The sequence below is a fragment of the Pelophylax lessonae genome (assembly GCF_965119305.1).
Source record: "Pelophylax lessonae genome assembly, chromosome: 2".
Taxonomy (NCBI): domain Eukaryota; kingdom Metazoa; phylum Chordata; class Amphibia; order Anura; family Ranidae; genus Pelophylax; species Pelophylax lessonae.
This window is the reverse complement of record NC_138769.1, coordinates 413,243,409-413,266,556: the sequence shown is the minus strand read 5'-3', so window position 1 is coordinate 413,266,556 and position 23,148 is coordinate 413,243,409. Positions and strand designations below refer to the sequence as shown.

At 42.3% G+C, this 23,148-nt stretch overlaps 2 protein-coding genes across 2 annotated transcripts; one reads left to right on the top strand and one right to left on the bottom strand.

Moving 5' to 3' along the window:
* Nucleotides 1-258: 258 nt before the first annotated feature.
* TRMT10C (tRNA methyltransferase 10C, mitochondrial RNase P subunit) lies at nt 259-10,796 on the bottom strand. Its single transcript, XM_082244353.1, has 2 exons — nt 10,746-10,796; nt 259-1,591 (listed from the first exon to the last, which is right to left on the bottom strand). Exon 2 carries the CDS (start codon nt 1,569-1,571, stop codon nt 315-317), a length of 1,257 nt encoding a protein of 418 aa, XP_082100479.1. The 5' UTR covers nt 1,572-1,591; nt 10,746-10,796; the 3' UTR covers nt 259-314.
* Nucleotides 10,772-22,590, top strand: TXNL4B (thioredoxin like 4B). The gene is made up of 4 exons (XM_082244354.1): nt 10,772-10,906; nt 14,465-14,630; nt 15,454-15,605; nt 22,423-22,590. The coding sequence occupies exons 2-4, from the start codon at nt 14,499-14,501 to the stop codon at nt 22,586-22,588; spliced, it is 450 nt and encodes a 149-aa protein (XP_082100480.1). The 5' UTR covers nt 10,772-10,906; nt 14,465-14,498; the 3' UTR covers nt 22,589-22,590.
* The last annotated feature ends 558 nt before the right edge of the window (nt 22,591-23,148 follow it).

Here is a 23,148-nt window from a genome sequence, read left to right as displayed (position 1 = left end):
AAAACTGATTAACAATCCCCTCTGCTACTTAACTGACCAGATCAATATCCCAGGAGTTAACTTGACTTAATGCTCTACTCTGATTAAAAAGTGTTCCTTTTTTTTTAACAGTGTATTTATAAGTTCTCAATCTGCTTTCTCCCTGAGGTCCAGCAATACCTCTAATGTGTGATACATTTTTATCAAGTAATTCATCAGATGTTTTCATAATATACTAGTCTGTCATTCTGTGATAGAGCTTTTTAATACAGTTTTTTTGCAATATATACACAAAATAATACAGTAGTAATGGAAAAGCAAGTTTAAAAAAAAAATTAATGAGCTTGTTTAATTACTTCATCCCACCCTTTCGACTGCTTTTGGTGGACAGAATTGCTGCTGGTGTTCTTTTGTGGACCTCTTTCTCCCTTTCCCTCAGGTGATTTATCTTTTTGTGACGTTTGCATAAAACCAGTATGCTTTCTTGTTGGGACAAATGAAAGTGCATTCTTCCAATGTCCATCGTCCTTTACAGTCATCAGTATTTCAATCATTTGATTTAGGGTAAGATTTTTTCCACCACAGTCCCATTTCAGGTAGTTGTCCAGTGGCAATCTTGCAGTGGCTAACTTCAGCCGCTTTGCATTTCCTAGAGAAACTCCTTTCTTTTGACTTTTATCAACAAATGCACCAACAATGTAAATCTTATCATGATCAAATTCTTTTAACACATTTGGAGAATCAGCTGTTAAGTACACAAGACGTTCTCTAGGAAAGATGTCAACAGGAGATTTATCTGTGGCAGTTATTAGGCGATTATTCCATGCCTCACCGTAACGCTTTACCAGTTCATTATGGTATGGGCTACCAGCTTGCAAATTGCAGAAATGGATGTGAAATGGATCAACAGAGCTCCTGTTAAACCCTTCGCTCATCATAAGCTGACTAATTGTGTTCTCCATTTCTTTTTTTGACATATATTGATCATATACCATATCAAATACCAATGGTTGTCCATGTATCATTGCCTGGGCAGTTCGCCATCCATAAAAACAGTCCTCACTTTTAGTCACAAATTTTAAGAGGTATGTGCTTATTTTTTCAGGGCTACTTTCCATTTCACTCCTCAACCTTTGCTTTTCTAATTTCTTTTTCTCCCTGCTTTTCTTTCGGAACTCTTTAAACAAAAGTTCCTTCAAGTATTTCTTTCTTGACGACTTGGTAGGTAGGTTTAGAAGTTCTTGCAACTCCTCTGTGCTAATATTTTCTGGAACGGCTTTTCCTGCTAGTCTCCACATATCAACAACCTTCTGCATACTTTCTATAGTGGATTCCTCTTGTGTGTCACATTCTTCTTCTTGATCAGTAGTGCTTTGGGTTCCACTTCGAAGAATATTTTTCCAGGAGTCTAGGTTTACTATCTCTGTGGAAGTAGGCTTGTTTTGACTCCTCTGACAATGGGTCAGTGTCAGCATTCTACATTGTGAGAGCTGGTCACATATTTTAAATTTTACCTGTTTATTGCCACACCTCATCAATAATGGTGATGTAGTATGCCTAACAGTTCTTAATACTGCATTCATAAATGCCATTCTGGAAGATGAACATGAAACTGTAAAAACAAAATAATATATATTCACTTCTTAATAAGTATACATATTATAGGGCATTGTTCATATGCATTTCAGTTTGTATAGCAGTATGTACAGAAAGCTTTATGTAGCTTTTGTCAAGTTTCACAAAGTTTTGATGAGGCTTTTGTTCAGTTCCAGTTTGAGAATGTTGAACACACAACTTTAAGGACTTTTACCAGAAGATAAAAAGCATATTAAACCCACCACATTGCATCTGGTCCCATTCAAATATGTGCAGGGGTTTGAAAAAAGAATGCCATTTTTATTTGTCAATGATGACTGTAGCGCCACCTCAAGTTGAAACCCAATTTGTGGGCATTCCTATGAGAGAGTTACAGTCAGCACTGAGCCCCCTCTTCATTATGCAGCCCTCTCCCTTCTCTGTGTATAACAGTGCACACAGAAAAGTCACAAAACCCCCACCCTCTCTGAAAGCTGCCAGACATCTTTGTAAGATCATTTGAGAATGCAAGAAGGACTGAGCCTGGTCCACCTACTGTTTAGGACACAGAAAGTACAATAGTTGCTGGCAGTATAATGCTACTACACTAGAATTTCTCAGACAAGTGTGGAAGTCGGGATGTGTTGTTGTGGGCTTGCATTTTTGTGAATGACAGTACTCTTCTGCGGCCGCTGTCATTGCCAACATCACATGCTACCAGTTACAACTCCACTCTCTTCCCCATGAATAGCTATAGCTGGTGGTGGGTCGGGGCTTAGTTCCTCTTGTCAGCTGGCAGAGAAGATCAGAGAATGCGCAAGGATGCACAGCAGAGCTACAGATGGTTTGCCTGGCAACTTTCAGAGGAGAGGGCAAGGGCTGCCCGACTCTGTGTGTACTGTCTGTACTTCTACCTCCTACTTTATTCACTGTCAGACTGCTGTCTCCTTTGTCCAGCGTGGTCAGATAGCAGTGGAGGGAAGGGTGGGGTGGAGCTATCCTACTATGCTGCTTAACAACCCCTGCCCAGGTTTCGTCAACACTTTAAAGTGTAGCATGGAGCAGGTAAGGCCCCGTTCACACTGGGGCGACGCTACTTTGCCGGGCGTCCTCATAGGTCGCGGTGCGCTGCTCGCCCCGCGACCTCGGAGCGGCCGGCACGGACTTCATAACATTGAAGTCTATGCAGGTCGCTCCGGGTCGCCCCAAAGAAGCTCTGGACCCTTTTTCTAAGTCGGAGCGACTTGTGTCGCTCCTATTAGAACGGGTCCACAGCTTCTCTATGGAAGGCGACCTACGGCGACCTGTCAGGCGACCAGGTCGCCTGACAGGTCGCCCCAGTGTGAACGGGGGCTAAGTATAATGTTTGTTATTTGAATAATAATAAAAAATAGCCTTTGTTACTGCTTTAATGATAGTGCTGTCACTTAACAAGATGTCAACAAGGTTCATCAAGATTTTAGCAAGCTTTAGGTAGTGCTGGAACTTACAGATGCCTGCTTGGAGCTTGTTTTAAAGTACAACTAAAGATAACACTTTTTTTTTTTAGTTTTGGATAAAGAGGAATCAGACACTTGTCAGTTCTTTATTGTGGTCTGTGCACCTATTAAAGAGACCCACCTTCCCTATTAGTCCTGTTTACCATTATCATTTAAAGTGAAAGTAAAAGAAAACCCCAAATTTTGGGTTGTCCCCAAAAAAGTAATAGAGGGGAAATCTTCTACTGGAAACACTAGAATTCCTTTGGGGGTCCCCAAGGAATCCCCTTAATTTGCAGGGATTTCCTCTCACTTCCTGTTTGGCTAAGGGACAGGAAGTGAAGGGAAATCTCTCCAATGGGACACAGATGGTTAAAAAAATCTGAAACCCTCCCTTGCTCTATCCAAAATGCAAAAAAATAAAAAATTTGACCTATAGTTCTACTTTAAGTGACAGTCAGAACTTCTATTAAAATTCCCAAACTGGAGCTAAATAACAGTGTAAAGGCTTCAACAAAACTTGCTGCACACACTGCATTTTTTTACAAGCTGAAGCTGACACACAAGACCTAACACTCACAATAGGCACTGACTGATCAGGAATCATTTAAAATGATATTACAAAATGTACATAGTGAATTTTCAAAGAACTGCTACACACAAAAAAAAAGAAAAATAAAGCACACTTGTAAAGAAGCCACTCAAACCCAATCCCCCCAGGCCTCTGCCTCCAACTCACCCCCCTTCCTTCAGCACACCACTGCCTCAAATGCACTTATCAAGACACCTCTACCTCCAATGCGCAGCTGTGATATTCATTCAGTGTATTATATTTAAAAACACGATTTCTACTTCCCCACACATGCAGAGCCAATTCATAACTGTTTCCCGCAGACAGCTAGTACCATACATAGGTTAGTGGTGGATATGAATGGCCCACACATTTTAGTTAATAGTTAACCACTTGCCTCTGTCCTGCAAAGAGTCATACCTGTACGTTGCTTCGTGATACAGCTAGTGGGGGCGCGCGCATCAATTGGCCACAGGGGGAGCCAATCAGCGGGTCCACCGGGCACCCGCGATCGCTCCCCGTGGAGACAGCTCCCCGTGGGGCAGACCACTGTTCTGTCAGTAATGAACACAAGGATCCTGTGTTCCTCCTATTTAGGAACACAGGTCTCTGTGTTCATCCAGCAAGTCCATCCCGCACACAGTTAGAAAGCACCCCCTAGGGACACATTTAACCCTTTGATCGCCCCTGGTGTTAACTCCTTTCCTGTTGTAGAACAATTCTCCTATGCTCGAGTGCAAATATGTCGGAGGGAAGAGGGATACTTCAGACTTGAGTGGATAAAGCTTATGGTCTTGCTGCCCCTTCAGGATCAAGGGTATCCGGAAACCAACTGGGAAACAACAAAAAGAAAAAGGGGCGCACAGATCTAGTGCATTACCACTAAAAACATTAAAATATTAAAATATTAAAAAGTATACATTATACTCACAAAGCAGGTCTGAATATAGTATGTGTGTATATTCAATATACACACATCAACATGATATACATAAAATCTCCAAGGTAGCCAAGAAACCACACAATGCTGAATGGTATGCAGTAGGGCTGAACGATAGTCAATATCAACTATCGTTCTGCAGGCGTGGGCGATATTCACATCGCCGAAGATACGATGTTTAGGCATTAGGCAGAGAGAAGTTGGGACTCAGGGGGAGGAGGAGGACTCACAGTGATTACAGCAGACACATCCGTCCCACACGTTCAGCGGTGAGCAGCGTGCCGTGAGCAGCTGCACAGCTAACCAATCACACGTGCCTGCACACCTGATTGGTTCGCTGTGCCCCTACTCACGCCGTGATTGGTTCGCTGTGCTGGTGAAAAAAACTAGCTGCAGGGCGGCAGACTGAACGCGTGGGCTGCACGGATGTTGAGTGAGTTCTTCTACCGGCTCCTACCACCACTGTGAGTCCCGAGAGTGAGACTGTGAATAATTCACAATTCCACACTGACTGTCACTGAGTGTACAATACTATTATTAACCCTGGCCTGCCCTGTATCTGCAATTACAATCAGAAGGCTGTGCTGCTGCCTGCATGCCCTGCTGCAATACTTCATGATTTCCATCCATTCCCAGCATCCGTCTCTACAGTAACATTAACCCTGGCTGTCCCGGACTCCCAGTGCAGTATATATACAATCAGAAGAAGGGCTGCTGCAAAACTCATCCCATCCCTACAGTAACATTAACCCTGGCTGTCCCAGGTGTCCATTGTACAATCAGAAGGCTGCACTACTTCCCTACCCTACAGTAACATTAACCCTGTAATGTATATGGTACAAGGCTACACTGAATCGACTGGATTGACGGGTCTCTCAATATCGCAATATATATCGTTGGAAAAAGAAATATCGCAATGTACTTTTTTTTCCAATATCGTGCAGCCCTAGTATGCAGTGTGCCGCATGAGGCTGCTGTGTCTAGATTGACGTGTTTCAGGGACGAGCCCCCTTTCTCAGAGGCAAAAAAAAGTTGCTGCAGCATAATGGCTTAAAATGATGAAAAAATTAGATTTTTAAATTTTTTATTGGGAATGTTATATAGCAGACATTAAAAAAAAAAAAAGGTTTTGCCTGTAGTTCTTCTTTAACCACTACACTATGGGTCCAATGCCAAGGACAGAAGGAATAAAACTGTAATTTAGTAATAAAAAAAAAAAGCTTTCAATTGTCTCTGTTGTTGGCAGTGGCACTGTAGTGTAGTAGTTAAAGTGGAACTTTATTCAGAAAATTAAAGTGGAACTTCCGCTTTAGGTAGTGCTAACCCCCTGACATGCCAAATTTTTTTTTGGGGGGGGGGGGGGGGGCGGTTCCTAGTTTTGACAGGTAACCGCTTCTACTTCCACACGGAGCGCCGCGGCACCCTGAGCGGAAGTTCTCCTCTCCCCTCCCTGCAATCTTCTGGGACATGTCAGAGGTCCCAGAAGATTGCCGGCCAATCACGACGCGTAGCGCAACTCGCGCATGCACAGTGTGTACCCGGCTGTGAAGCCGCTAACTGTCACAGCCAGGTGCCCACACCAGTGATGCCAGCGAGCAGAGAGGGAGAAGAGCGAGGCTTCGGGCGGCTGCATCCCTGGACCGTTGAACAGGCGAGTGTGTTAGGCTGAAACTCGGCTTTAAGTCCTGCTGGATGACTTCAGGCTGGCCCCTTTTGCAAGTAAATATGTAAAGAATTAAAAATAAGTGACCATTCTGTTTAAAATCCAGTAATACATTGTCTCACCCTGCTCTGCACATGCTCAGTTGTTCTCTATTTTTAGGCACTGCTGAATTTGTAGAGGCCGATCTACTGACATCCTTAAAGTGTAAATCAACCATCCTATGCTTTACAGCCAAGGAAGCTGCTTCTGTTTGATCTGCAACAGCCATGGTGCTGCACATGTGATCAGTCATGACACCATTCATGTGATAGTTTGGTTGAGGAAACAAAAAAATGTAACTGTTTTTTTTAAACTGTTAAGTCGACGGGTTTAGTTCCACTTTATGATTAAGGCTCTGTCCACACGGGCGACTTGTCAGACATATCGTCACATGCCTGACAAAGGGGTCCTGTGTGGCTTTGAAAGGTTGCACTTGTCTTTGTGATGTGATCTCTCTGCAATAAAAACCTTTGGTTGCCCTGACTTAGAAAAAGGTTCCTGCACTACTTTGGGGTGACTTCAGAGCGGCTTGCATTGACTTCTATTTAAGAAGTCATTTGCAAGCTGCACTGAATTAGCGTTGTGCAGGGTGGCTTCAAAGTCAGGCAAAATTTGCTTCTGTCCTCAACCAAACTGTCAAACGTCCGGTATCTTAACTGATCACATGTGCAGCACTGTGTCAGTTGCAGTTTAACCACTTACGGACCGCCCGTTGAAGTTTTACTTCAGTACTTTGACGTTAAATACCGGGGTTATGGCAGCAGATATAAATATACACACACTAAAATGTAAAATATACACTCAAATATATATTATAATGATATATATCAAATATTCCTATATTGAGTGTATATTTTACATTTTAGTATGTGCATATTTATTTATTGATTGAGGATTAATTTAATCTTAGTGGTATTGGTATATCGCAATGTAGTTTATGTATTATTATATAACCACTATACCTGAACCAAGGACCGGGGGTTTCTTATTGAGAGTAACGGGATATTTTATAGATGGATGTATAGGTTAAAACCAAGTATTTGCCGTCTATACCCATGGAGTTGTGAATATAACGGTAAAAGTTAGGAGTAATAATGGGTTAATGGGGTGGTTGGAAAATTGTCCGTACTTGTCCGCCACTGCAGGTATACGTTTGATATTATAATTCTGTGGTCTGGGCCCACCGGAAATGGCGAAACCCGTCGGGGCATGACTATACGGCATCCGGAATTAGCCGACAGGGACCGGCGAGCGTCTCCGAATGATCTTGTACACCAGCGTGGAGAGGGTGAGATCTAAGGAAGATACTCAGCAGATCCTTACAGGCGATTTTATTATTTAAATCTTGTGAGTGTAATCATTGAAGTCTTTTTAATAAATGTGATGATTTAAACAATATTACACTAGTGGATATTTTATTGAGATACTGATTTCTTTTGACGTGTAACCTTGAATAATTAGGTGCATGCTGGATTTCCATTTTCTTTTTTGATATCTGTGTGTAAATAGCAGCAGTCAGTGTTTAGTATTTATGAAATTCATCTGAGCGCAGGGGATTACTGTATGGTATTATGCTATATTGGTAGTTCATTTATTTACAGATTAAGCATTATTTACTGTATATACACACAAATTTTACTGCTGTGTGTTTAGTAACACTTTAAGGCCTCTTTCACACGGAGCGGACCGTATTGCGATCTTGTGTCATCTGGTCCGTATGTCCGCATATCATCCCATCTTTTTGCGGATGATATACGGACATAATGCATGTCTATGGGATTGCGGATGACACCGCTGACATCCAATTTTGCGTCCTTTCGGTTTTTTAAAACGGAAGAAAAATAGGGTTCTGTTCCATTCCAAAAAACGGAACAGAACTGAAAGGACGCAAATCAGATGTCAGCGGATGGTCATCCGCTGACATCCGCAATCCCATTGACATGCATTATGTCCGTATGTCACCCGCAAACGGATGGGGTGCTATACGGACATATGGAACGCCCGTGTGAAAGAGGCCTAAGGGTTAACCCACATACTTGTGGACAGCAACGTCCAATTGTTGGAAACACATATTAATTGAGAGCAAGGTTAATTCATTTTTCTTGGTTTATTTATCTGTTAAGCTTTTGCGTTCCAACATGCAGCTCTCATCAATGTATTTTGTATTTGTTTATTCCATATTTGAGCAGGTATTTACCCATCCTTCCATTCATACCTGCAAAATGGGCCAGCCTGAAGTTAACTAGCAGGACTTCATTTTCTGACTAAAGTTCCACTTTAACCACCTTCCGCAATCCGACGTACCTGTACGTCGGCTTGAAGAAGTGGTTGTACTGGGGTGATGCCTGCAGCTAGAGGCACCGTTTTTAGAGCCGTCGGTCGGCTTTCTGGAGATAACAACTGATGCGGTTCAGCAGCCGCTCAGCCGTTATGCCAGCGAGCGGGAGGGGACGTCCCCGTCTCCCATCCCACTGGGAGACCCGAGCAACCAGGCAGGATGTCCGCCGGCTAGTTGGAGTCCCGGACGAAGCCGGATTTGGCTTCAATCCGGTCTCCGATCATATAACCTGGAAGCGATGTCACTTTTGGCACCAACAGCGCCGATTTAAAAAGACTGACAGTATTAAAAAATAACGATTTCGGCGTTTTGAATACTTTGAAGTGCAGTGGAGGGGTCTGGGGTGTTTTAGACCCCCGATCCATTCAGAAAGAGTACCTGTCACTTCCTTTTACAGGGGATGTTTACATTCCTTGTGACAGCAATAAAAGAAACCAGATTTGTTTTTTTTAAAGCAGTGTTAAAATTAAAATATCTAAGGGGAAAAAAAAAAAAAAAAAACGCCCCGTCCCCGTAAACTCGCGCACCAAAGAAAATTCATATGCAAGTCGCGCCCGAAAACGGTGTTCAAATCATAAGTTATCACCACGATCGCCAGAGAGCGATAATTCTAGTAAAAGACCTCCTGTGTAACTCTAAACTATGGAGATATTTTAAGTACCGTAGTTTGTCGCCATTCCATGAGTGTGAGCAATTTTAAACCCTAACATGTTAGGTGTCTATTTACTCGCTGTGACATCATCTTTCACGATATACAAAAAAAAATTGGCTAAAGGTTTTGTTTTTTTAAATTTAGGGAAGTGTATTATTTCCCATAAAATTGTTTTTGAAAGACCGCTGCGCAAATACCTTGCAACAAAAAATATTGCAATGACCGCCATTTTATTCTCCAGTCTTTGCTAAAAAAAAAAAAAAACTTTAATGTTTGGGAGTTTTAAGTAATTTTCTAACAAAGAAATACTGATTTATACTTGTAAACAACATGAAATAGGTTTGGTCCTTAAAGCGGAGTTCCACCCAACCCAAAAGTGGAACTTCCGCTTTAAATATTGCTGACCCCCTGACATGGCACATTTGGCATGTCATTTTTTTTTTGGGGGGGGGGGGAGCTGGTACTTAGATTTGACAGGTACCTGCTCCCACTTCCGCTCAGGCCGCCTAGGCGGCTCAGGTGAAGCTCCCCCCCCCCGCAATCTTCAGGGACACGTCACAGGTCCCGGATTATCGCCTGGCCCCTCACAACGCACATGCGCAGTGCACACCTGGCTGTGAAGCCGCAAGCTGTCACAGCCGGGTGCCCACAGTAGAGAAGCCAGCGCTGCCGACAGGAGAGGGAGGAGTAGCCGCATCGCTGGATCGTGGGATAGGTGAGTGTGCGTTTATTAAAAATCAGAAGCTACACTTTTTGTAGCTGCTGACTTTAAGTCCCGGTTCACACTTATGCGATGCGGGAACCCTGTGAATCTACTGCAGGTTCCCGCATCGCATCCGCAGCACAGGCAGTTCACACTGCCATATGCAAATCCCTGGGGGGGGGGGGGGGTGACAATTCAAAGTTAACGACACCTCCAGATCAGATCGCATATCGCAGTGCGATCTGACATTTGGACATGAATCGGATCGCATAAGTGTGAACACCCTTGCAATCCAAATCTGCTGCAGACCCAAAAAAGGGTCCTGTGCGTGTTCAGTCAGAATTGGATGCAAATTCAGCCATACTATCTGTATGGCTGGATTCGCATCGCCCAGACATCGCATGTGATTTTCAGAGCAGTGCGCTCCAAATCATATGGGATGTCTGCCATCGCAGATGTGTGAACCGAGCCATAATAAACACAAAAATTTGTGTTTTAAGTGGTTAAACTATTCGTAAAAAAAAGAAAGTAACGTGTGAACTGGGTGGCAGAGTGTCAGGAGAGGGAAGAGAGGAGGAATCCAATTCCCCTTCTGTATTACAGAAGACACCGAACATACAGGGGAAGACACAGCTCTCTAAGTGTTTTCTCATACTCTTTCTCCTTTCGGGATAAAAAGCAGTGACCCCCTTCCCCCGTTCTTCATTCACCAGTGGAAGCCGCCCCGGTAATCCCTGCTGTTACTAAGCAGCCTTTGTACCCCTAGAACTAGCTCTGTCCTTCCCTGAGAGGAGAGCCCTTACTCACCATACACTCCTCTCAGCACATGGAGGGCGGAAGCTGTGCCCTCACTTCCGCTTCCGGGGTACGCAGTGCTGTGTTTTCTGCTCAGTTCTGACAGCCTGGAGGATTCCTACACATGCTAGATGAGGAAGGAGCTCAGTGTAATGTGGTCTCTCCCTGCTCAGGTAAAGTGTCTGTAACCAGAATATTCTGGATATGTGACCTCTGCTCCTGTAATAGGTCCTCTGCAGTGTGTAACATGGGATATGGCTTCCCCAGATATAGCCTTTCATTACAGCTGTCCCTGCAAGGGCTGTATGCTGACATTTCCTTGCAACATATAATCTGTGCTGAGCAACATATAGCTGGTACAGTATCTCACAAAAGTGAGTACACCCCTCTCATTTGTGTAAATATTTTATTCTATCTTTTTATGTGACAACACTGAAGAAATGACACACTGCTACAATGTAAAGTAGTGAGTGTACAGCTTGTAAAAGGCCCCTTTCACACTAGCAGACCGTTCAGATCCGCCTGTCAGTTTTTCAGGCGGATCTGAACGGATGCCCCATGCATCTCTATGGGGCATCAGATGTCAGTGGAGACATGTCCGCTGTCATCCGATCCGGTCTGTCAAATCTGGACGGATGGAAACCCTATTCTCCATCCATCCATCGGATCGGATGAGAGCGGACAGGCGGTCCGTGCTGATCCGATTTCCCCCCATAGAGAACAGTGGGGACCTGACAGCTCGGTCTCTGCACACAGCGAGGAGACAGAGCTGCTATTCGCCTACTCAGCGGGGGATCAGCGGATCGATCCCCCGCTGGGAAAAACAGAGTCCGCCGACGGACTCCCATGCGTGAAAGGGGCCTAACAGTGCAAATTTGCTGTCCCCTCAAAATAACTGCACACAGCCATTAATATCTAAACCACTGGCAACAAAAGTGAGTACACCCCTAAGTCAAAATGTCCAAAGTTTGTAAAGGATACTTAGTGCCCACAATTTATTTCATTTATATAGCTGGTATACACACACATACATAGACACACTGAGGTCAAAAAATCAGTTAACAGTTTTTTTTTTTTTAATCATGCAAATTCATTTTTTTTTTATTTTCAGGTAAATGTGACACAATCACACAATAGGTACATTCATATGGGTAATAAAACAACACAAATGTCCAGGCGCTTAAACCACCTCCTAGCTGGGGAGAATACAGTCTGCATAGGTTGCTGCTATTCCAAACTCATAGACCGATGAGAGAAGAGGAGGAACACAAATGTGAAAAAGGACTGTACCATAGCAGAGTAAAAAAAAACAATCTTGAATGAGTAAATGAAGGGCGATTAACGTGTGGGCTTGTTTTTTCAGGGGTTGGGCTTTGCCCCTTTGTTCCAGTGAAGGTTTAGAATGAGTAAAATCATGTCTTTTTATTAAAACAATCCAAGGCATACAGTGGACAGGGAATATCCAGTGATTGATGGTTGAACTGTTAGATGGGATGCATAGAGCGAGGCTCCAGGGGGGGAACGTCGTGGTCCAGCTAAATGGATGAAGGGAATCAAGGTGGGGTTCCTGCAGACAATGAAGGAGCCAACCAGAGACACCAGTGTGGATGAAAATGGCCACTCTTTAACTTTAATCCATGTTGGTGTTTCCGGTTGGCTCCTTCATTGTCTGCAGGAATGCCACCTTAGTTCCCTTCATCTATTTTATATTAACCACAATGATCCCCCCTGGAGCCCCGCTCTATGCATCCCATCTGACGGCTTAGCCATCACTCATTGGATATTCCCTGTCCACTGTATGCCTTGGATTGTTTTAATAAAAATACATGTTTTTACTCATCCTAACCCTTCACTGGAACTAAGCCGCAGTGGTCCTCAACCCTGGCCTACAGGGCCCACTAACAGGCCAGATTTGAAAGATAACTGAAATACATCCCAGGTGATATCATTTGCTGTTCAGTGATTGCAGTACTCTACTCTGCATCTCCCCAAGGTAATACTTAAACTCTGGCCTGTTAGTGGGCCCTGAGGACCGGGGTTGAGGACCACTGAACTAAGGGACCAAGCCCAACCCCTGAAAAAAAAACCCACACTTTAATCGTCCTTCCACCAAAGGATTTGGACCAGTGCACAAAGCAAGGTCCATAAAGACACGGATGAGTGAGTTTAGGGTGGGGGAACTTGACTGGCCTGCACAGAGTCCTGACCTCAACCCCATAGAACACCTTTGGGATGAATTAGGCCCCTTTCACACTAGCAGACCGTTCAGATCCGCCTGTCAGTTTTTCAGGTGGATTTGAACGGATGCCCCATGCATCTCTATGGGGCATCGGATGTCATCCGCTGACATCCGATCCGGTCCGTCAAATCTGGACGGACAGAAACCCTATTTTCCATCCGTCCAGCGGATCGGATAAGAATGGACAGGTGGTACATTCTCATCCGATTCCCCCATAGAGAACAGCGGGGACCTGACAGCTCTGTCTCCGCACACAGCGCAGAGACAGAGCTGCCATCCGCCTGCTAAGCGGGGGATCTGCGGATTTATCCCACCCTGAGAAAAACAGAGTCCGCCGATGGACTCCCATGTGTGAAAGGGGCCTTAGAGGGGAGACTGCGAGCCAGGCCTTTTCTCCAATATCAGTGCCTGACCTCACAAATGCGCTTCTGGAAGAATGGTCAAACATTCCCATAGACACAATCCTAAACCTTGTGGACAGCCTTCCCAGAAGAGTTGTAGCTCTTATAGCTGCACAGGGTGGGTCAACTCAATATTGAACCCTACAGACTAAGACTGCGATGTCATTAAAGTTCATGTGCGTGTAAAGGCAGGGGGTCCCAATACGTTTGGTAATATAGTGTTTTCCTTTTCTTTGCACCCTGTGAGCCCCATTTCCCACTTTGCTTGAAATTGGTGACTAGAATGTATGTTCTTTGCTAAAGAACATTATTTTTTATTAAGTTGTCATGGGTAAAGTTCTGCATTATAAGTATAGAAGAAAGATTCTTCCCCGAGGATCTGATTGTTTTCTAATGATCGGATTACCTTGTCTAGTTCCACCTTTTATTCTTTATTTTGCTTACTGTACTAGCTGGCCCCTGATTGGGCAGCAACTGTGTCTCTGCAGAAAAACCGAGAGGCTGAGGCTACGCTTTCATTATCCAGTTTCATGGCCCAGGGTCTTAGGTTTTTGTTTTTTTTTTTTTTTTTTTAATCTTAACATGTCTACCCACAAGAAAAATGGAAAACTTTATCTTTTATGGGGGAATTTGAGAAGCTATATGAATCAAGCTAGTATGTAATACCCAAGAAATTTGTGTCATTTACACTATAACTAAAGAAAAACTTTTTTTTAGTTTTTAGTTTTGGATAGAGTGGAGAAGGATTGGAATACTTGTCAGGTTTTTATTGCTGTCTGTGCTCTTGTTTTGAAGATTCATCCTCTATTTGTCCTGTGTATTATTTTCATTGAAAGTAAAAGAAAATCCCAAATTTTGGGTTATCCCAAGTAAAGTAATAGAGGGGAAATCTTCCAATGGGGACATTAGTTCTGGTGACCTGTTGGTCCCCAAGGAATTTCCTTAACATGCAGGGATTTCCTTTGACTTCCTGTTTGGCTATGGAACAGGAAGTGTAGGAAAATCTCCCCAATGGTACACAGATGGCAAAAGAAAATCTGACAACGTTTTGCCTATAGTTCTACTTTAACATGTTTTCCCTTCTTTTCTAGGCTTAGTTTTTTGGATATCAATAACAGAGGTACCATGAGTTTTCTTCTACCAAAACTGAGCACAAAGAAAGATGTGGATCAGGCAATTAAAACCACAGCAGAGTTGGTCTTGGTTCTCCGATTTGGAAGAGATGATGATTTTGTCTGCTTACAGCTTGATGACATAGTAGGTTTCTGTGGCTTTTAATATAATGTTAGTAAGAAACATTTGATATTGCTTCTGTACTTTAGTTTTGAATGCTTGCTGTGTAATATGAATGATTGCTGTTGTATATGATGTGCAGCGGTATTAAAGGATAAGTTAACCTTATGTTACATCTATATTCAGGGTGTAACATGTTAACTGTTGCAGCAACCTCATCCCCCGTTGTGACACTGAGCAGGGGATCTTCTACCCACACCTGCTGTCAGAATGTATTTTAATAATGTGGCCGTGCTTGGTTCCACCCACCTAGCCGTGTCATTCATTGATTCATTCATTCACAGAGTTCTGTGAATGGGAGAACCACAAGTACTAACAACTTTAGCATCTGTCAGCTTGTAGTTCTCAGGGAGCTGTTGAGCGCTCTAGGTAGTTCATTGATGCTTCCTGTCATTTGGTAACTGCCTTCCTGTATGAAGTATGAGCAGACAGCTAAACTGACAGTCTTCAGGAGCCTTGCATTGCACACATGATCTGCTGGTGCATTGCTTTACAGGCTATTAATTAAAAAAAAAAAAAAAAAAATGAATGTACATTATTTTACCTGCAAAAAATATGTGCATTCATTTTTTTTACAGCGGTAAACTTATCCTTTAAACCCAAAAATGTCATATATTACAGCCCACCAATCATTAGATGTTCTGACTGCATTTGTTTTATTTTTTTTTAGGCTTTTATCCCTCTGTTAAGCATTCGACTTGAGAAGACTTGTGGAACTTGAAAATTAGTTAGTGCGTATATAGTATTATGGTGTGCAATAAACTCTCTTATATTTATGTCTTATCAGCTTTCCAAGACATCACATGACCTAAGTAAAATGGCAACTATTTATCTTGTTGATGTGGATAAAGTGCCTGTCTACCGCCAGTATTTTGATATCAGTTATATCCCGTCTACTGTCTTTTTCTTTAATGGACAACACATGAAAGTAGACTATGGGTAAGATTTATTATTATTTTTTTTAATTTATTGTTTATTGATTTATTGAAGACTTGGTGCTTACTCGTTGATTGTTATAAAGCACTGTCTGGCTATAAGGTGAACGCAGACAGCTGTTTGTAGACATGTAAAGTGTTTTTTAAAAGCATTAATTTTTTCTTTCAAGGTTTGGATAGATAGCTAAGTGTTCTGGGTAGCACAGTGGTTTCGTGGTTAGCACTTCTGGCCTGCAGCACTGTTGACAAGACACTGGGGTTTATTTACTAAAGGCAAGTCCACTGTGCACTACAAGTGCAGTCGCTGTAGATCTGTGGGGAACATGCAAGCAGTGGCGGCCTGTGCATAGGGGGCGCAGGGGCGCCGCCCCCCCCCCCCCACCCCCCCAAAAAAAAAGGAAAGAAAAAAAAGATTAAAAAAAGAAAAAAAAAAAGGTAAAAAAAAATTCCAGGTCGCCGGACTTAGTGGAGGCTATGGGGGGGGGGGGGTTTTGACCCGATTGGCTGCCTTCTGGGGCGTCACCTGGGCGCAGGTCATTGCACTAGGACATTCCCACTTTCGTGATATCCTGGCTGTGATTGGTCCAGTCTCCAGCCTGGACCAATCATCATTCAGGACATCCGATTCCTGACCCTGCTGACGTCGCAATGGGGGCGGTGCCGGTGCGTGCATCAGTCACTCACCGTCACCGCCCGGTCACCTTCCCGCCGCCGCAGAAGAGAGCCAGCCCAGCACTCTGATCACACACTGCATAGGAGGGGATGGCATCACCTATATTAGAGGTAAGTGCTCCCTCCATACAGGAGACCACACTGCACTGTGCGTACTATGAATGGGGGCTCAGGATACACCACACACTGTATACCATGTCATCTACCCTGCATGGAGTATGATAGACTGTGCATGATGATGTCCCATACACTGTATACCATGTCATCTACCCTGCATGGAGCATGATAGACTATGCATGGGGAGCTTGATGATGTCCCACACACAGTATACTATGTAATGTACTCTCTCTACATGGAGTATGTTAGATTATGCATGGGGTGCTTGATGATGTCCCATACTACACTGTATATCATGTCATGTACCCTGCATGAAGTATGATAGACTATGCATGGGGAGCTTGATGATGTCCCACACACAGTATACTATGTAATGTACTCTCTCTGCATGGAGTATGTTAGACTATACATGGGGTGCTTGATGATGTCCCATACTACACTGTTTACCATGTCATGTACCCTGCATGGAGTATGTTAGACTATGCATGGGGTGCTTGATGATGTCCCATACATAGTATACCGTGTCATGTACTCTGCATGGAGTATATCAGACTATGCATGGGGAGCTTGATGATGTCCCACACACAGTATGCCATGTCATGTACTCTGCATGGAGTATGTTAGACTATGCATGGGGTGCTTGATGATATCCATACACACAGTATACTGTACCATGTTATGTAGTCTACATGAAATAAGAGATACTATTAATGGGGTGCTTAATGATATCAGGAAAACATTATACCATGTCGTGTAGTCTGCATGGAGTATGATACACTCTGCATGGGGTGTTTAATGTACCCTCATCTCTAGAGTATAGGGCCATACACACTATACAATTGTCTTTAGATTTTTTTTCCTTTGAATTTACCAAAATCATATAATCTGAGGTCAAATCTAAACACATTCGATTTGTATGCAATCAGGCAGGCCCTTGTACTACATAGTTGAAGGTAAATCTAAAGGAAATCAAACAACGAAAGTTGTATAGTGTGTATCCAGCTTAAGGGTCCTTTCACTCGGAGCGGACCGTTTTTTGATTCGCTCCGGCACTTTTTATTTTTTTTTTAACGGACATGGATGACACTTGTGTCATCCGGTCCGTGTGTCTGTTTATCATCCCATCCGTTTGCGGATGATAAATGGAGATAATGTATGTCAATGGGATTGCGGATGTCAGCGGATGACCGCTGACATCCGTTTTTGTGTCCGTTCTGTTTTTTTAAACGGAAGAAAAATATGGTTCTGTTCCGTTCCAATAAACAGAACTGATAGGAAAGGACGCAAATCGGATGTCAGCGGATGATCTGCTGACATCCACAATCCCATTGACATGCATTATGTACGATTTTTCATCCGCAAAAAAATGGGATGAAAAATGGACATACAGAGCGCCCGTGTGAAAGGACCCTTAGTCATGTACTCTGCATGGGCAGAATAGACTGTATGGGTTATGATAATCTCTGGATAGTGTATGCCTGCTTGGGGTGCTTTATAGCAGGTGAGTAAGGGATTAGTAGTTCTTGTCTTATTATATGCACAGCACGGAATGTCTTCACAGCCCCTCCCCCCCCTTTTTTTATCTATATAGTTATAGATATAGTATATGGTGTAGTTGGGACTAAAGAAATGTATCCCATCTCAGCACTGAAATGTAATTTTAATAAGTTGTGTTTTTTTTTTTTTGTGTTTTAATGGGTTGAAATGCCCATAAAAGTCACTGGCAATGCATCCAAATGCAAGTTGTATGCATTGTGGAGCATTGGCAAAAGGTATTACATCCTTATCCACTTCTACTTCTAATGCTAAAGTGAAAAATGCAGAAAATACACATTAATAACATATATGATAGATCTGGATGATGCGTTTCATGATACTTCATATAGAGATTTCCATGTCATGTAGTCTACATGGGATATGATAGACTCTGCATTGGGAACAATGCACCTGCCTAATGCTACAAAAAAAAAAAACGCACCTCTACGCACACACAAAGATCTATATAAACCTTTATTTTATTCTGTGCTGTCTTAGTGCCAGGAAGGTGTGGGTACTGACTTACTGTGACCTTATACAGTGGCAGCAATGTCTTTAACAGTGTTCACTTGTTTTTCTGTTTGCGCACCCCCAAAAATGTTGAGCACCAGTCGCCACTTTATGCAAGGAAAAAAAAAAGAGCATTTTTGCTTGTACATGATTTGTTGATAGAAATCAGCAGAGCCTCCCCTCATTTCAGACCCCCCCCCCCCCCGATCTACCATAACTGCACTCTCTAGTGCACAGTGGATTTGCTTTTAGTAAATAAACCCCACAATCTGTATACAGTTAGCATGCTCTACCTGGGCTTGCTTGGGTTTCCTCTAGGTGAACCAGTTTCCTCCCATATTCAAAAGACATGCTAGTAGATTAATTGACTTCTGTCTAAATTGGCTTGTGTGTGTATATATACAGCGTGTGTACATACAGCGTGTGTACTTCTTCCCACTGGTCTCTTTAGCCAGTCTTCTCCCCTCTGGGTTCCTGGGCTCACTCCTACTTTCCAGGTGTACCTTGACTTTTCTGACACCTCTCCTAAAACTACTGTCCTGAGGTTGTAGGGAGCCTAATTCTAAAACTGCGCCTCATATAAAAGTACCCTTACTTGTATCACCTCAGTATGTTTTTCAGGGTTACCAACCCTTTTGTGGTTACTCTTGGCAAATAAACCCTCAGAGATCAGCAACCCCTCATTCTGTTTACCTGTAAAGTATTTTTTTTTTTTTTTTTATGGATAGAGTAAGAGGGTATAACTTATGTCAGTTTATTTTTTGCCATCTGTGTTTATTGGGAAGATCTACCTTCACTTCCTGTCCCATAGCCAAAACAGGAAGTAAGAGAAAATCTCTGCAAATTAAGAGTCTGTTCCTAACAGGGACACAGACAGCAATAAAAACTGACAGGTGTTCTGATCCCTCTCCACTCTATCCAAAACTAAAAAGAAAAGCTTTGTCTTGATCTATACTTTAACACAGTGTTTCTCAACAAGGCACCCTTTAAAAATGATGGACAGTCTCGGGGCACCCTTTAAAAATGATGGACAATCTCGAGGCACCCTTTAAAAACTATGGACAGTCTTGAGGCACCCTTTAAAAACTATGGACAGTCTTGAGGCACCCTTTATAAATTATGGACAGTCTCGAGGCACCCTTTAAAAATGGACAGTCTCGAGGCACCCTTTAAAAACTATGGACAGTTTGGAGGCACCCTTTAAAAACTATGGACAGTCTCGAGGCACCCTTTAAAAATTATGGACAGTCTCGAGGCACCCTTTAAAAATTATGGACAGTCTTGAGGCACCCTTTAAAAATTATGGACAGTCTTGAGGCACCCCATTCTAAAATGTAAAAACTACTAGACTACCTTTGTATAACACAGGAAAATCCAATCAAGTAGGACACCCAGTTTTTATTCTTCCATAGCAAATACACTTGTAAAAACTGGTTCTGACTAGTATTCCAATGTTTCTCTTCTCCCTGAATTGTTCCCCATCACTCATCTAAGGTGCCCTCAAGACGTTTGTAATGGTGTACAATGAAAATCTGTGGCTTTGTGTAACTAAAAGGCAGCTTTATCCACAAGCCTCCTTGTATACAATTTTGGAGTTCAACTTTTAGACATTTTGCCAAGGCACCCCTGAAGAAACCTCAAGACACCCCAGGGTGCCTGGGATACCTGGTTGAAAAAGGCTGCTTTAACCGTCATTTTTAGCCAAGTATTACACATCTCGATAATGTCCTTGACATCAACACTGTCAACAGTAACTTCTCAAGTGTTTGTTCGGGCAGTGTCTCTGTGAACCCTATGACATTTTAAGCTATATTTACATGGTGGCAGGGTCTTGCACTGTAGCAGTATGTGAGATCGGACCTTAGGTTGTAAGCTCCTTGAGGGCAGCCACTGATGGGAATGTACAGTATGTAAAGCAATGCATAAATTGTCAGCGTTAAATGAAGGCCTGTAATAAAGAAGTCAATATTTGTACTGGTGACCAATGTCCTAGACCTAGAGAACACTAGGGAAATCCAAAATGTTTGAGTTGTCATCAGGACAGGAGGTGAGGGTAAATCTTCCAATATGGATTCCTGCATTGGTGATAACTGCCTAGCAGGGGAATTCCCTGCATTTTAGGAGCTTTCCTCTAACTTCCCATTTTGTTTCCAGGACAGGAAGTGAAGGGATTTCTCCCAAATTGTACACAGACGGCAAAGAAAATAACAGAATGGGGTTTAACACTTCTCATCTATCTAAAACTAAAAGAAGGATATATATATATATATATATATATATATATATATATTTTATACACACACACACTTTAAAGTGCATGTGAGTTTCACCAAACATTCACTAATTTTGAACCAATCACTGTCATTTAGAACACGTACCTAGAAAATGTATCTGCAGTATATGTTAGATTCCATGTTTTAACCAGTTCCCGCCCAGCCTATAGTAGATTGATGGCCAGACAGGACTCTCCTATTTCTGGGTGGATGTCATATGACGTCCTCACAGTCATGCTGTTCGTGCACGCCCCTGGGGGGTAGTGAGCCATGTCCCTCGGACACAACGCATCCCCAATCAGAGTAAAGAGCTAATGACGTTGGCCCTTTACCATGTGATCTGCTGTGTCCAGCTGTGATCCCATGTAAACAAAGCCGGTTATTGGCATTTCCTTTCCCCAGTGCCGTCAGTGTGTGAGGAAAGGAAATCCGATAATCAACTTTCCTGTCAGAGCGATCTTTTAAACAGATAATCAGGGCACTGTTTTTTTTTTTTTTTTTTTTTTTTAACATTTCTGTCTTTTTTGTTAGTTTAGCAAAAAAAAAACCCAGTGGTGATTAAATACCACCAAAAGAAATTATTTGAAAATGATAAAACTTTCTTATGGGTACAGTGTTGCATGACCGCACAATCGTCATTCAAAGTGCAACAGCACTGAGAGCTAAAAACTGGTCTGGACAGGAAGGGGGTAAAATTGCCTAGTATGCAAGTGGTTAAAAATATGCCCATATATGTTAAAATATAACTAGATCCTTTAATGATGTGATATTCATGCAATCTTTATCACACAGAACATGTTAACTGTTAATGTTCTACTGTATTGTAATCCTTACATGAAAATAAACAGCATCTTTAAAAAAAATAACTAAATCCACAACTTGAATTCTTAGTTTTGGATGAAGGGGGGAGGTGTTGAAACCCCTGGCAAGTTTTTATTGCATTCTGTGTCTCTGAATGAGATATTCACCCTCTCTGTTCTGGTGATCGTTGCCAGTGGGAAAGAAAATGATGGGAATTCCAGCTAATTCCAGTACAGGAATCAAGGATGCAGATCTGTAAAAGAGTGCCAACTGTTTAAGAGAGAATGTCCCTCTTTCTTTCACTTCTTGTTTGTCACCAGGTCGGAAAGTGAAGGGAAATCTCTCCAATAGGGCAAAACAAAATCCTAACGGGTTCTAACTATAAAGAGATGGACGACTGTCCCTGTCACAGCAGTGCTGAGGGTGTGAATATACTTATGCCACATTTCCACTGAGCGGTTCGGTACAGTTTAGTACGGTGCACCTTGATCAGGCTTGCGTTTCCACCACCAACAGTACCTCAACGGTGTAGCTCCACCCTGTTGGTACAGTACTAATGTGCTTGGTACCCCAACAAAAGGGTCCCAAAAAAGTGGTACGGTACGGTTCAGAATTAGGGTACCATTCACAACTTTTGACAATGGAAATGGCAAAAATTGCATACCGAACCGTACCGCTTAGTGGAAACGAGGCATTTTTGTTTACATTTTTTAAGGGTAGAACTATATTTCTTCAAAGCACATTTACATTTTTACTTACTGTTGACTGACTCACTACTACTACTTGGCTTTAAGACTGTTCCTAGTATTCACCACACTTTCAGTATAATACTAATTTATAATGTTACTTTCCTCTGGCTTGTTTTAGGTAATATCCCTTTGTTCTTGATCTCCACTTTTATTTTCTTTGCAGATCCCCTGATCATACAAAGTTTGTGGGAAGTTTCAAGACAAAGCAAGACTTTATTGACCTTATTGAAGTGATCTACAGGGGAGCAATGCGTGGAAAGCTAATTGTGCGGAGTCCTATTGACCCCAAGAACATTCCAAAATATGATCTTCTCTATCAAGGAGTTTAAATTGGTTTTTCTTTGTTCTAAGTCAGTTATAAATACTCTCAAAAGAGAGGATCCCTGCTACAAACATGTACTAACAGAAATGGTTTTCCAATATTCCAAAAAAATATATTTTTTCCCACTTTTCACATATCAGTTAAACAGATTGCTAATCTAAAGCACTGTTTTTTTTTTTTTTGTCTGTAAATACGTTTGCAATTGTTATATTTATGAAAATAAAGTATTCATTTTCTAAATTTACCTAAAAACAAATTGTCATTATTTAAATTGAACAACTTTTTGCCTTGTGCTGAGGTATACTATTCTACCTTTTCAGCTATTAGCTACTGATAGCCATCAAATGATACCTCTGGCCCCTACTAACAATCCGTAACCAATCAGTGAGGTTCCTGATAATGTGATCACTAAGACAGCCATGACAGTGATTTAAATCCAAGCTGTAAGGTTTGTTTTCAAGCAAACTTTACAGCTTTTAGGAGCCTCATCTACATGAAGATGGTGGTGTACTATACTATATTGGTATGACACAATCCTAGTATTAGTGCCAGTTTACACTTGTGTGA

What these genes read in the sequence shown, in the direction of transcription:
- TXNL4B (XM_082244354.1), top strand. Translation starts at nt 14,499, where the DNA reads ATGAGTTTTCTTCTACCAAAACTGAGCACAAAGAAAGATGTGGATCAG. An exon ending in GCTTACAGCTTGATGACATA is followed by an intron (nt 14,631 to 15,453) that starts GTAGGTTTCTGT and finishes ATGTCTTATCAG; the next exon opens with CTTTCCAAGACATCACATGA. An exon ending in CACATGAAAGTAGACTATGG is followed by an intron (nt 15,606 to 22,422) that starts GTAAGATTTATT and finishes TTTTCTTTGCAG; the next exon opens with ATCCCCTGATCATACAAAGT.
- TRMT10C (XM_082244353.1), bottom strand. Translation starts at nt 1,571, where the DNA reads ATGGCATTTATGAATGCAGTATTAAGAACTGTTAGGCATACTACATCA.